Here is a 15,134-nt window from a genome sequence, read left to right on the forward strand (position 1 = left end):
ACATTTTCTGTTTAAATATGGTTACTAAGCTTGCATGCACTCCAAGTATCAGGCCCCTTTTTTCAGTAATAACTTTTTTGTTTCATTTTTATGTTTATCATTCTACCCCTTATAATAGTGGCTCATTAAAAAACATCACATTAATATATATATAGTGATAAAAAAATTAGTATGTGGTTAATTTTTCCCCTACTTTAAAGTGCTGCTTTGTAAGTTGTTTGGAGGTCTCCCTGTTATTTCATTCATCATATGCAGTTTTCTGTTTCTCTGTGTACTGGTAGATGCTTCTGTAGTATAGCAGCGTTAAATTAGGAGCTCAACTTGACCCGGTTATTTGAGATAAAGTGGAATGGTTTAAATAGCTGCCCAAAAATTCAGTCAGGTTGACTGCCACTAAAAATGGAGCATGCTAACTGCTTATGAAATGCCACATTAATTTTTTATTTTAATATTTTACATATGCTGTAAAACTTTAGTTTATGCTCATTCACGAAAAGGAATTCAAGGGAAGCTGATTACACCCCAATACTATAGAATGAAAGAGTGTGGCTTCTGGTAAAGCAATGTGCAGTGGGTTTGTTTCACACCCACAAGAAGGAACGCTGTTAAAGTTAATAGTGTTGCAAATTTCCTCCCTATTGTAACTTTTAAATTTAAAATTCAAAGGGTATTTTCTACAACACACTAGTAAATTGAATGCGTTTAAATGGCAATTAGTGACTGTTAAGCATTTCTCTTATCTTAAGAAAATGAAGAATCTTTATTACAGCTGCATGCTTTTAGGTGGACAATTTTCATTGAAAGAGAAGAAGACTGACAAGCAGTATTATCATATGTAAGTATTAATATGTATACATAAATGAAATATATAAGAAGTGTTGTGTGGAAATGAATAACTGTCCATAGAGAAGAAACATAGATGTAAATATTCCCAATTTTTTTTTTTTTTTCTTTTAAATCATCCATGATGGGGCGTCCTAGTAATGGACTTGGATGTCTTGTTATAACTTAATCAATCATGCAACTGCATGTGTGAACACTGAAAACCTATTCAGCTGCTGTCGTCTACAGGACTTCTGATCTTAGACTTGCATCATCATGCACATTTATGTCTTCAACCACTATAACAGATAGTGATTTGAGTTCATTCATTTTTAAGAGTATACATTCAAACTACCTTAATTCAATTTGGGCTCATGGAGTTTGGAGTCTATCCTGGTAATATCAGGTGCAAGGAGGGAGCCAAACCTGGACAGGGCTCAAGACTCACTCTTGCCCAAAATGTGTCAGTCTAGACCCATGTTTCTTAAAACTGTTTTCCTTGTGACCCAATTTTGCCTTTATTGTGTCTTCACGTCTCACAATCACTGCAGACTGTCATCGTGGGGAGCCATCCCTCTTGGGTAATTGCTGCTGATCATCATCCCGTGAGGAGGGAGGATGATGAGTTCCCTTTGAATGTGGTGACCAATCGCAAGGCATTCCACACACCATTCGTGACCATTTCCCCATTCGGTTCTACTGTGATTCACCAAGTTAAGAGATCACGTGACCCATGGTTTAAGAAACACTTGTCTAGAGTCCCCAATTAACCCAACATGTATGTCTTTGGTGGGGCAGAAGAATTACAAATAGACATGAGAATGTGTGAGCACCCAATGCGAGATGACAAGGTGAGTGATGTGAACCAAGGGACACCAGGACTGTAAGACAACTCTGTTAACCACTGCACCACCATGCCACAATTGTAATATGCCTATATCATCATCTTCTTATTGTGTTTATGGTGGCTCACATACTGCAAGATGGTACATTACCATCGTGTACTGTGCTGGTGCATGAGGCTACCTCCCATAGCTCCCTCTGATTTTAAAAATTCTGCTGTAGTTTATTTGACTTTTCTATTTCACCCAAATTATCTCTCACTCCTCATAATGCACTATCATACTCGTTTTTCCGAGTTCTTAGCAATTTGTGTAATTTTAACAAATTTCTGGGTTTTAATTAATATTAAAAGCTAGATGGGCAACTTATTGCAGTTGCTTTTCTCTTTTTGTGGATTAATTTTGATAAGTTACTTCACCCTGGTAATGGTCATTTTGTATTAATAGAAAGCTGCCACCCTGAAACAACCATATAGGGATTAACCTCATTCATATGCAGTTATGATGCTGCAGAACGTCATTTGCTGGTGGAGTAGTTTCTCACCTGATGCATCGGGACCTCACTTCCTGAATTCAAGAGAACCTGGCTACACTCCGCAACTGTGAGCACAAGTTCGTGTGCGGCATTATGGCACCTCTCTCTTGCGTTCTGGGGGTCAGAGAAAGGTAAAAGGCGCCAGTGTTTAAGCAGGTATTCACTATTACCTGGCACATGTAATGAGATGATTGCTATTACAATGAATAGATCAGGCCGTATGAAACACTGAGGGTTCAGCCAGTTACCACATACAGTACCATCACGTCTGTCAAAGCTATCCATCCATTATCCAACTCGCTATATCCTAACTACAGGGTCACAGGAGTCTGCTGCAGCCAATCCCAGCCAACACAGGGCGCAAGGCAGGAAACACACCCCGGGCAGGGTGCCAGTCCACCGTAGGGCACACACACTAGGGACAATTTAAGATCGCCAATGCACCTAACCTGCATGTCTTTGGACTGTGGGAGGAAACCCACGCAAACACGGCGGGGACATGCAAACTCCACGCAGGGAAGCGAACGCAGGTCTCCTAACTGCGAGGCAGCAGCGATACCTACTGCGCCACCGTGCTGCCCCTGTCAAAGCTACTTTGCCTCAAAATAAACGAATCCCGGGCTGACCCAGGCAACTGAGTCACAATGTTTGTCCATCTCATCTTGGCATCACAGAGGACTTGTGTGTTAATGGAATATCGCTGGTCAGTGTTAACAAAAGCAGCTTCATTCTCTCTAGATGCCCTTCCCTTATTGCAGTATGAGTGCAGTAAAGTGCTCAGATTGTTAGGAGAATTGGACACTGCTGCAGATTTTCTTTTTATGTTAACAAAAACATTATGTATGTGTACCTACACCATACGAAAACTGGATGTAGTGCCTTGCCAGTCGGTTAATAATTTCTAGCACAGCAGGTATGATAGAGTGAAGCCTGGCTGAGATATTCCTGAGCTGTTGCTCAGTACCCTGAAAAACCACAACAAGTAGCCGATATAAACTGCCGAATAACCAAAAGAAAGCCCTTCAGTGTAGATATGCAGCACTGGCCATCAAGAAAGGGAACTAAAATAAAGTTTGTGCATCACATTCAACACTTCAGAGGTGTAATGTTTGTCACGTTAATGTACATTATAATAACAACTTGGTGATTCCGATTATTCCATGTGCGGGTCATCATTTAACTGATTTGGCTGCATTTTCTTTCTTGATGAAGGGTGTTCTTATTTCCCAGTTTCTCCTAAAATGTTGCATATGTGTCAGTCTGAGCTGCTGTAAATAAATGGAAGTTCCCCTGTCAAGTTTCCTTCCATAAACCTCTGTGCTTGCAAAAGAAGTCAAGTACGCCCATTTTGAGCCTTTTTTTGTGCATATGCAAGCTTTATAAAGTGAAATCCCACGTCTGCTCTGGCAGAATGCTGGATTTTAAGACATCTCTGATTACAGATGCCATTCGCCAATTGAATCAGAGAGTGTAAATGTGCTTTTCCCCTACCCACTGCACTCACACTCTGACAGTAATGCTTGCCATCTGCAGAAATTTTCAGATGACGTCTCCATCATGGACTGCATTAATAATGGAGATGAGTCAGAGTACAGGAAGGTTGCGGAGGACTTTTGTCTTGTGGTGCAGGGACAACAACCTGCCACTCAGAATGAACAAGACAAAAGAGCGGGTGGTGAACTTCCAACATGCCAAGGAGTCTCTGAGACCAGTCACCATTCAGGAGGAGGCCATGGAAGTAGTGCAGAGCTACAGGTGCCTAGGGGTCCATATAAACAAGAAACGGGACTGATCTGACAACACAGGACACAGTATAAGAAGGACCAGAGCAGACCGCACTTCCTAAGGAGACTCCGGTGTTTTGAGGTATGCAGCAAACTGCTGGAAATGTTCTACCAACCCATAGTAGCCAGTGTGTTACTCCACGCTGTAGTCTCCTATGGAAGCAACTTGAGCTGAAAATAAGCAAAATGCCTGAAAAAACTTATCAAAAAATCCTGCTCCATCACAGGACGAACCCTGGACATACTGGAAGTAGTTTTTGGTAAAAATGATGTTGGCAAGATTGGACGCCATCATGAAAAATGCCCTCCAGCGGGCGCTCTCTTGGAGCTCTTTTAGCCACAGTCTCATTCTACCACAGTGTCTTAAGAAGCACCTGTGGTGGTCTCTTCTGCCCACTGCTATCAGGCAATCCAATGCTTCCTCCTGATGTACGTGTTGTTTATTTTGAAATATCTGCACAACATACATAAATTTATTTATGCATTTATTTATCAACAGATTGATTGTCTGTATTATCGGTCCTGTGAGTATCCTGTATTTTTATTTTTTTTTTTCTGCTGCTGCATGTCTCTAAATTTCCCCTTGGGATTAATAAAGTTTATCTAATCTAATTCTCAGTCATACGCGGTTTTTTTTCTATTTCTTTACAGACTGTAACATAACGGGGTGCAGGAGACGAGGAATGGAATTAGCCTCTTCACGCGGATTGCTGGCGTGTGGCCCTAAAAGGGCCAACGAGTTTGTCGGCGCGGTTTCTGCCACTCTGCTCAGGTCTTCCCAGCTGCTTGTCACGTTGTCCGCAGGCAACCCGAATGCCACAGTATTCCCAGTCTCCCTGTGATTCAACTCCAAACCCAAGGTGCAATCCCAGTTTCGCCGGCGGCCAAATATGTGTAACGATGAGCAGCCGAGAGATGATTTTTTGTCAATCCTTTATTCTTAAAACCCATTATCGCTTTTACAACTATTATTTTTGGGCTTTCGGTTTTGACCGGAATTACCATGACTTTTCTACAGTATGTACAGTAGTCGTTTTAAACCGATCTCAAGTGGGAGCTGAGAGACAAGTCCGACCGAAGTGCTCTTCACGTGCGTATGATTGGCCAGCCAGTCCCGCTTTATAGCCGGCTTCTCCAGGTATTCCCGCCCCTCAGACAGTCCGACGCCACCTGACGAGCGTGTCTCTCTGAGGTCCGGTCCCAGAGGCGTCGCACTATATTTTATTCATGCAGCTTCCTAATGATGAATACACACACACACAAGTGTGAATGACATAAGCTTTCATAGTAAGTCCTTTATTAGCATCTAATTGTTAACGGGCGCATAGGAATGAAAATGTGCAACAATTTTGAAACGTGAATGCAACGCTTCAGGACTAAAAGAAACAAGTACTGTACTCGAAATATTAACCAGCGTTTTAACTAAAAAACAGCCCCAACATGTTTTTTTGCTCCTCAACTGCTTCAGCAGGAGTCATTAGCTTCTAATTGGGCTGAAACAAAAAACTACTACCATTGCAGCGGCCCAGAACTGAATTTGGGAACCCCTCGTGTAGACTCTGTTTTTCCGTGTGTTATTATAAGCGCACTGATTAATTAGTGAGAGTAATCTACAACAGACCAACAAGTCACATGATCAACCCTACGACTCAAAAGTTGGATTAACCTGTTTCAACACGTGGATAGTTGAATGAACAAAACTAGAAAAAAGTCGAGTGGAGAAGACAAGTTCAAGCGTCACGGTTAATTGGGACTGACAGGAAACCAGAAAGTGTCTACATACCTGATAACACTTGAAGATGAAACGAAATGTTCACATTATTTTATGTCACAAGCACGAATTGTATTATGGGAATATTATATGCGATTCCGATATCACCGCTTGTACTACAATGTTGGCTTATTTCTTATGTCTTTGGTTAACGGAGACAGGTGTCTTCACCGGACTCTTTAAACTACATTTACCAGCATGCACCGCAATCCGGGTGGTGCCACCTACCTGCGAAGAACAGGTGTCTCATTCCTGCCCAGAAACGAGCGACGAATAAAGTCAACTCGATGTTGCAGAAATGTCCCGGGCAAAGGTAAGGTCATTTTGATTCTTCGTGTGAGTCATTTTATTCGTGTGATGTGGCTTTTAACGTCTAAGACGAGCTTCACCGGTAACAACCTCTCAAGTTCCTAATATATTCTTTAAACGAGGCGGCGTTGTCTTGTAGTCAATTTTTCTGGCAATTTCACAGTATGCACTTTGATTTTTTTAATAATCTAAATACAAAAGGTAAAATAATGCATATTCATTTAGTAATCGTTTAAAAAATAAATTGCTAAAGAACAGGATTATGATATCTCGGCAATCTCCTCCCGTCCAATGAGATGTCACAGAGCCAAGTACAAAAACACTTTTGAAAAATCGTGCGAGTTTCCGGCCTTTGCCCAACAAGGTGACGTAAATATCTCTTGTCCGAGAAGGGTGGCTCTTTGCTTTGAAGATTTCTAGGTAATGATAATCAAAGGCCTTTCACAATTTCGTCTGGTACAGAAAATACATTTTTTTGTACTGACATCAACATAATTAAGTGTGGAGAGAGATTCGAGTCAAATGAGCCTGCATCCCAGCCAAGGATAATTCCTGCTTCGCCTTGGTTGCTGCTAAGAAAGGTTTGGTACCATACAGCCCTAATCAGAAAAAAGTTATAGGAGGGGTGTCTTTTGAATTTGCTGTGACATGTGATAGACTGACACTCCATAGTGGGTTGGATCCTACCTTGTGCTTTCTGGATAGGCTTTGGCCTCCACAACACTGAAATAGGTTAAGTTGGTTCAGTGTTTAATGGCTAAATATAAAATAAACAAATAGCCCCATATTATATATCTTGTGATATGAAAAAGTAAACAAATATCCAATGTGTGATTGAGGGGTTACATCCCTTTTGTTATATTTATAGTATTGGCTGTGGGGGAAGGGTCTTCTGTAAATTTTTAATTCAACTTTAAGGAAAAAAAAAAATTTAATCTAATATGCTTCATATTGGCCCTGTTGTTTGCATAGCTCTCTGAACTGAGCTGAGCTGGATTGTTGTTAGTGTTTGGGCCTAATTTAATATGAAACAAATATATGGGAAGTCATGTTGAGTGTATCACTGATTCATGAAATTGTTAAAAAATTTTAAAAAGTGGCTATAACTACCATGCAGTGGTTTAAGATTTTTCACCATAAAGAGCTACTTTATATAACAAATTCAGCATTTAGTTTTTAGTGCTTCTGCCCTTAATTTAGTGGGTTTGTAGGGCCATCTTAACAGCATCATAGGCCCCCCGGCAAAGCAATGAGTTCGAGCCCCAGTTTTGATTGCAAAATTGAAATGTACACAGGTGTCAGAAACATTCTGGGTCCCTATGCTCCTGGGACCCCTGGCCAGTGGCCATTGTGTCCACACGTTAAGATGGCCCTGGGTTTAGACTGTGGCGTGGCAAGAGTTTATCGCCTGGGGCGGTCTTTGAGTTTGTCCCCCCCCTTACAAAATAAAACACATCATGCAAAAATTTAAAACTAAATTTCAACTGCATTTTTAGTTATTAATTATGACTGAGGTATTTCAATAATGGCCTTTTATTCTTTTTTATTAATATTTCTTCCTTTTGTTTTTCTAAAAGTAGTGCCACTCTCTTTTGTTTGCTTCATATTAAGAGAATAATAAAATAATAATGAGATTGAAGGGTTTGTCCCTTTTAGTTGGAATAAGTTGGCAGACTGGTCAAGATTCGTATTTGTAAAATATAACTTTGCAACGTGTATTTGTCATAGTTTTTAAACATTTAAAAATGGTGTGATTTTGACATAGATACACACATTAGCTTGCCAAAGCCGAAGGATCCATCATTAACACCTAGCCAGGTAACCAGATGCTGCATTTGTGTCCATCTGCAGTACTTCCTTCACCCAAAAGACTTGCAGTTTGTGACTCTGATTTGGTGTGGGGTATGTGCAAGTGCCTTGTTAGGTGAACCAGGGCCGTGTCCAGGGTCCCTCCTAGTCCTGAGCCTTTTGTTGCCAGGATGGTCTACAACTGTTTGTGATCCTTTAATAAAAAATGGATGCATGAATGAAATTAAGAGAACATGCTTCTAGATAGCGTGTCCACTGGGTGGCAGATGAAGGAAGTCTTCAGAACAGGATTGCTGTGAATATTCATAATAAGCAGCTGTGGACCAAAGGACAGTTGTCCCGAGGTAACAGGGCCCTTGTCATTGGGCTATTCCACCCACCCAGGTTAAAAATGATTCAGACACATAAAATGAGCCACGAAAATGGATAGTTTAACTGGGTACAAACAATGGCAAAGAAAAGGTTAAGAACTGGAATATGTAATATAATAGTGTTAAACGGTAAAATAAGAAATAAATAATAAAAAAATAAAATAAGAAAGTGGAACCAATAGAAAAGTACAAGACCCAAATACTAGGAACATCTAAAATAAAAAAGAATCGGAGTAGAATGAAAAATCTAGATAAGGGATATGCACTCAGATTTTCAGGATCTTCAATAGGAAGCAGAGGGTAAGCAGTTGTGCGGATAATTGCAAGTAGTGGGGTGGAAAAGAAAATAATAAGATGGGAACCTATAAATCCAAGGATAATGAATATGAACTTTAATCTGCCAGAGAAAATAAGATTAATACAAATTTTTGCACCAACAGACATTATAACAGATGAAAAGGATGCATTTTATGGAAATCTACAGCAAGCGCTTGAGAAAATGCAATCCTGTACCCAGCCCATAATTGTAATGGGAGACTGGAACACTTATATTGGTGACCAGAAAGAGAGGGGACATATGAATGACAATGGGTGAAGAATGCTAGACGGATGTATAGCTGATTGGAGGCTAATTGGAAATACTTGGTTTAATCACAAAATAACTCATAAAATTTGTTAACAAGCAGAAGAAGTGGATCATAAAAGCATGATAGGCTACATTACTTCTAGAAAAAGCATGAGAAATGCAGTGTATAATGTCAAAACAAACAGGGAGCATAGCTATATACTAAACATAGATTGGTAAAAGTGGATTTGAACATTCAGAGTCTGATTAAAGATCAAATAAGAAAATACTTAAGAATTAGAATTATTAGAAGAAACCAACATAAGACCGGCATACGAAAACAGAGTTAAAGAAAAATTAGAGGAAATGGAAGAGAATGAAAAAAGCAGCAAAGAAAAGTGGAATTTAAATAAAGATGGATAAAATTTAAATAAATATTATTACACACGGCTGTAGACATTTGCAGAGTTAAAACAGTAATGCAGGACTTTAAGCAAAAAAAGAACTAAATGATGGAATAATGAAGTAAAAGGCAAGGTGCCAGAGAAAATGTGTCAGAACAGAAGAAGAAGAAGACCAGGTAGTATACAAGCAAAAACACAAAGAGGCTAAAGAGCAGGGCCGGCTCTAAAGAGAAATTGAACACAGAAAATCAGAAGCACAAAAAACAACTTCAACAGAAGAGTTGCAGACAAAGGTAGATGGGATTCTTAAAGCCTGGAGAGCTCACAATGCATACAAAAAGAAACAAATCTGAAGAAGAAGCAGTGAGGAGAGAAGAACAAATTGAAAATTCATTAGAAGAGAAGAGGATCAATGAGGATGAAGTGGAAGAGCATGGAAGAATAACAAAGAAGCAATAAAAAAATACCCTAATAAAAACAGAAAATGGCAAAGCAGCTGGGGGAGATTTGGTAACGGCTGAAATGTTAACGTGTGGAGGAGCAACGGTAGTTAAATGGCTCAAGAAGCTCTGGCAGGTTTTGGGAATACCAGAGGGATGGGAAACAATATAATTCTACCAATATATAAAAAGGGAAATTCAACAACCTGTGACTACAGAGCAACTATAGAGCAATGTGCTGGTCATCAGTAGTATTAAAATATACATATAGAACAACAATAGAGAATAAACTACAAGAAGACCAAGCAGCATACTGTCCAGGAAGGCGCACATAAGATCTGTTTTCATCATTAGAACAATAATTGAGAAATCAAAAATGAAAAAGTACACCTGGCGTTTCTTGATTTAAAAGTAGCATCTCACACAGTTCCATGAAGATTTATACAGTATGGAAAGCAATAGATGCAATGGAAGTGCCAGAAAAATTTAAAAAGGACCATTTAAAGTATTTATCAAAAATGTGTAGGAATAGTACGATTAAATAGGCAAACATCAGAACAATGGAATATGGAAAAGGTTCATAAACAAGGAGCCTCAGCTCTGTATTATTTGAGATATCTAGTATATGTGTTATATAATTAACATGCGCAAGAAAGAAATTAGAAATCGGATATTGACCCAGAATCTGATATATGCAGACAATATAACATTAATTACAAAAAGTGAGCAACGATTTCAAAGGAAATTAATAACAAGAACAAGCTAGAAGCAAAAGGTATGATAATAAATTTAGTGAAAAGCGAAGTAATGAAAACAACAAATGGAAATGGAAAATGTGGATATAGTTAGATGAAAATCAAATACAAAATGTGTCAATATATGAACATCTGGGAGCCATAGTAAGTGCAGATGGAGAGAAGAGATGAAGAAATCAGAAATAGAATAAACAAGGCAAATAAATTTTTATATTATCAAATTAACAACACCCTAATAGGAAAGAATCAGTTAAGTATAAAGGTGAAGAGGCATCTATATAAACCATATATATACCAATGATACCATATGCTGCAGAATCTTGGGCAATACTGGACAAACAGATCTAAAATGAGAGTAGTTGAAGTGAAGTATTTAAGATGAGTGACAGTTAACACAAAAAGAAACAATATAAGAAGTAAAATCTCTGTGAACACTGGGAATTAAACCACCGTTGGAAAGCATAGAAATAAAACGGCTACAGTGGTATGGCCATATAATAAGGATGAGTGAAAGGTGTCTCGAAAAGGTGTTTGAAATGAAGGGTGAAGGAAAAAGACTGAGGGAGAGACGTAGAAGAGTATGGGAAGAAAACCTCAAAGAAGTAGCCAGTAAGAGGGGGGATGACCATGGAACAAGTAAAGATCTTGGCAAAAGACAGGGGGAAAATATAATCAATGACTCAAGACCCCAACACAGTATGGTATAAAGGGAGAAGATAAAGTAAATAAGTAAGGATGCATGAATGGATCAGTTGTATTTAAAAGTTTTCCAGAGAATATTTAATGGGGTTTGTTTGTGTTTTTATAATGAATTTTTTCCCCATTTTAAATTATGACATTCCCATGGCTGCTGAGCACAGGCCTGGGAGGTGGTCAGGATGTCATTTTTTTATTCTTGTCATCCTTATAACTCAAGACTAATTGCTGATGACATATAATAATAATAATAATAATAATAATATGGGTTTTAAGCTTTTATACGCTATGCCTGCATCACATACGGCCTTCAGAAACACTTTGTGCAGGTGCCAAAGGACCATTTTGTGTTATTACATGTAAAGCCCTTTGGGGCACAGGATTTTTAAATCTCTTGGGGTCTCCTCATAGTGCTTTTGCTATGTGACTGTACTTTGTGATTCCTGTTTACTGAACTGCATACTACATATTGCTCGATGAGTTGTGGCAGCCCTGTTCTGGAATCGGGGCTTTTTGGGAAACAATTTATAAACTATGATGTATACTTGAAATACATGTGTTTAAACTATTTAAAGTATTAAATATCTCCTGGGAAAGGAACAATACACCTTCGCTACAGTTCTGTCTCCTAGTCTCATCACTCTGTATGCCTGGGACTATAAATATAGCACAAGGTCATGTCACCTTCAGAAATTCTCAAAAAATTCTGCACTTATGGGGTGTAGTGATAAAGGGGATGAGACAGAGTAAAGGAGTCAGGTGGAGAGCTTTGGTTCTTGGTGCAAAGAAAATTATCTGCAACTTAAAATCAGTAAAACCAAGGAACTGGTTATTGACTTTTGCCACACCAAACACCCTCTCTGCCTGTTCACAATTCAAGGAGTGAATGTAGAGGTGGTGCATTCCTACAGATACTTAGGGGTCCACATTAATGACAGGTTGGACTGGTCTTGGAACACAGAGGAACTATATAAAAAGGGCAGAGCAGGCTCTACTCCCTCAGGAGACTGTGTTCCTTCAATGTGGATAGTGACGTCCTTCACATCTTCGACAACTCTGTGATGGCCAGTGTGAGTTTTTTTTTTTTTTTTTTTTTTGGATCAACAAGCTAATCAAAAGGGCAAGTCCAGTTATAGGACACATTGTGGACCCCCTGGAGGTAGTAGCAAAGGAGGGAATTTAAATAAAACTGAGTGCCATTACGGACAATGCTTCACATCTTCTCTCTGATATGCCAACATTAATGATTTTTCAGCCAATTAATTATTCAGCAGAAATATGTCAAGAAACTCTGTGGGAACTCCTTTATGCAATATACCTGCATAATGCCAGACCGGGACTGGGACAGCCAAGTGAGAACTTTTCTTATTTTTTTAATTTTCTTGCTTTATAGTCATTTTGGTGTGTTTTTTTGTAGATTTATTAATTTATTTACCTTTTTTACAGTACTTCTCTACCTATTTATGTATTTATTTATTTACAGAACTTCTGTAAAAAGCCAAACTTCCCTCTGGGATAATTCTACCTAAATATGTAACCTAAAGTATTGGCACAGTCTCTTTTCTTCTCTGGGCTGCTGGATATCTCTCACTGTGTGCTGAGCACTCCCAGTCATGACTGACCACATCAAAGTGGCCTAATTGATACATTTATTTTTCAACCTTCTATCGAGTGTTTCACTGTCTGGAGTGAAGATGAAGTGGATTATTAAGATAAATTGACACCAAGTTACTTCAGTGTTAAGTTCTGGTTCCTCTAAGTAGTTTGAATGTGAGCATACCTCATTATCCCTACAAGATCTATTAACAATTGTTTTTACTGTGCCTCCCACATGCTTTCATAACTGCAGTTTACTTTACTCCCAGTTGACATATTAACTCCCAAATCTCTCCATTCCCTGTGAAGTGGGACACTGGCTTTACATCTCATGGAGTTGACAACTATAATGTGCCCAACATCCAACAATTCAATATAATTTACTCTGTGAACATTCTGTAATTCATATTTTACTTTTTACAAAATACTGCTGTTATGAACCTGGAGCCTGTTTTTCCTGTGATGTTGAAGTTAGATTACATGGCTTTAGTAGATGGGTGGATGTGTATTTAAAAATATAGATATGCATATTGTCCCATCACAGGGTGTACATAAATGCAACTGCTTCACACTCAAACCACAGCTAACAAAGTGTGGAACCTGTGTGATGATAATTAAGTATACTGTAGATACAGTGTCCAGTTATGGAACATACTCTTGACTCATTGGAGGTTGTAGCAAAGAAGAGAATGAAGACAAAACTGATGGCCATTATGAACAATGCTGCAAATTCTCTCTCTGACACACTAACATTGAGTTCTTTTAGCCAACATATTATTTTGTAGAATTGTATCAAGAAACATTGTTAGGGCTCTTTGAACAAGTAAACTAATATACAGTAGTAGCCATGTTACCTGTCAATGACAAGTAATGGATTGCATTTAAAAATATATATTATTCATTGCCATTTCAGTGCCTTTCTACAGTATTCTTGTGTGTCTTGATTGGTGCTCCCTCCCAAGAGCTGTCCCATAAAGCCGCCTTCTCAGCAGAGAAGGTGCATTGCGTACCTCCTGTCCACTTTTATACCTCTTGTCTTTGAAGGTCCTTCTCCATGTGCATTGTAGATTGTTACTCCTCCTCGTGTGTCTCACTCTTGCACTTTCTCTTTCAGTTGCTTCACCAAAGCCAAACTAACCAAACATATTGCTTGTAGGATCCAGACATATGTACTGAGCCTTAGTGTTTTATTATATTGTAGATATATACTTTTTACATTTTTTTTTATTATTTAACCTCCTTTTATACATCCTAATGTAGCCAAAGAACTTCCTCAGAATTAATTGTGTATCCCTAATGATCTTTCAAGACTACATATGGAGCAACAAGCAATATTAAACTCTAATTTATATGTTTTATACAGCAAAGTACTGTCATAAAGTACGTTATAAAATCTTTTTTTAGTTTTTTGTTGTTGCTGACAGACTTGATTCATCTTTCTGCAAATATTTATGCAAATATTTCTTTTGTTAGTTAAATTCATGCTTTAATTACTTGAGCTGGAGTAATTACTGTATGTCGCCTTTTGACTATGAACTCAATCTTTTATTACTCTGTATAAACCTTAAATGATTTATTGAAAAGGATTCTCCTGTCTGGTGTGCCAGCCCTTGTGTCTGTGACTGAATTTTTTTTTCCTTCTCAAATTGCTGTTTGGCCAAACTAAACTCTTTCATAAAAGCCTAAACTGGCCTTTTATCCTTTGTTTTTGTAGAACTGCCTAGAAACGTTTTTTTTTTTTTTCTTTTCTCCACATGTCACAAGTGTTTCTTCAGCTACAGCATTTTCTGCCAAAGTATTTCTTGTGTTTATAACCTTCTGTATGTGTTCACCATTTTCTGTCCTAGTGTGTTTTTTTTTTTTACCCTCTGTTCATCTGTTCTAACATGAGTATTAAACTAATTTTTGAATTTGTTTTAAATCTTATTATAATGGAGTATCATACTCCTCCACAGATACTTGCAAGCTATGAATTTCTAAGTTATTGACAAAATAAATGAGTATTTGAAAAAGAAAATAAATAAGTAAACAGTAAGTATGTGTTGTGTGTGTATGTATGTATGTATGTATGTATGTATGTATGTATGTATATGTATATGTATGTGTGTGTGTATATATATATAATACATACACACAGTTAGGTCCATAAATATTTGGACAGAGACAACTTTTTTCTAATTTTGGTTCTGCACATTACCAAAATGAATTTTAAATGAAACAACTGAGATGCAGTCGAAGTGCAGACTTTCAGCTTTAATTCAGCGGGGTGAACAAAACGATTGCATAAAAATGTGAGGCAACTAAAGCATTTTTTTAACACAATCCCTTCATTTCAGGGGCTCAAAAGTAATTGGACAAATTAAATAACTGGAAATAAAATGTTCATTTCTAATGCTTGGTTGAAAACCCTTTGCTGGCAATGACAGCCTGAAGTC

General features: G+C 38.2%; 1 protein-coding gene across 1 annotated transcript in view; it reads left to right on the forward strand.

Moving 5' to 3' along the window:
- Positions 1–5,703: 5,703 nt before the first annotated feature.
- Positions 5,704–15,134, forward strand: part of amot (angiomotin) — a 129,627-nt gene continuing 120,196 nt past the window's right edge. The window contains exon 1 of the mRNA XM_028815544.2: positions 5,704–6,067. Within this exon, the coding sequence (XP_028671377.1) occupies positions 6,053–6,067 (15 nt within the window). The 5' untranslated portion in view covers positions 5,704–6,052. The remainder of the gene's footprint in view (positions 6,068–15,134) is intronic.

The sequence above is a fragment of the Erpetoichthys calabaricus genome, chromosome 12, assembly GCF_900747795.2.
Source record: "Erpetoichthys calabaricus chromosome 12, fErpCal1.3, whole genome shotgun sequence".
Lineage (NCBI taxonomy): Eukaryota > Metazoa > Chordata > Cladistia > Polypteriformes > Polypteridae > Erpetoichthys > Erpetoichthys calabaricus.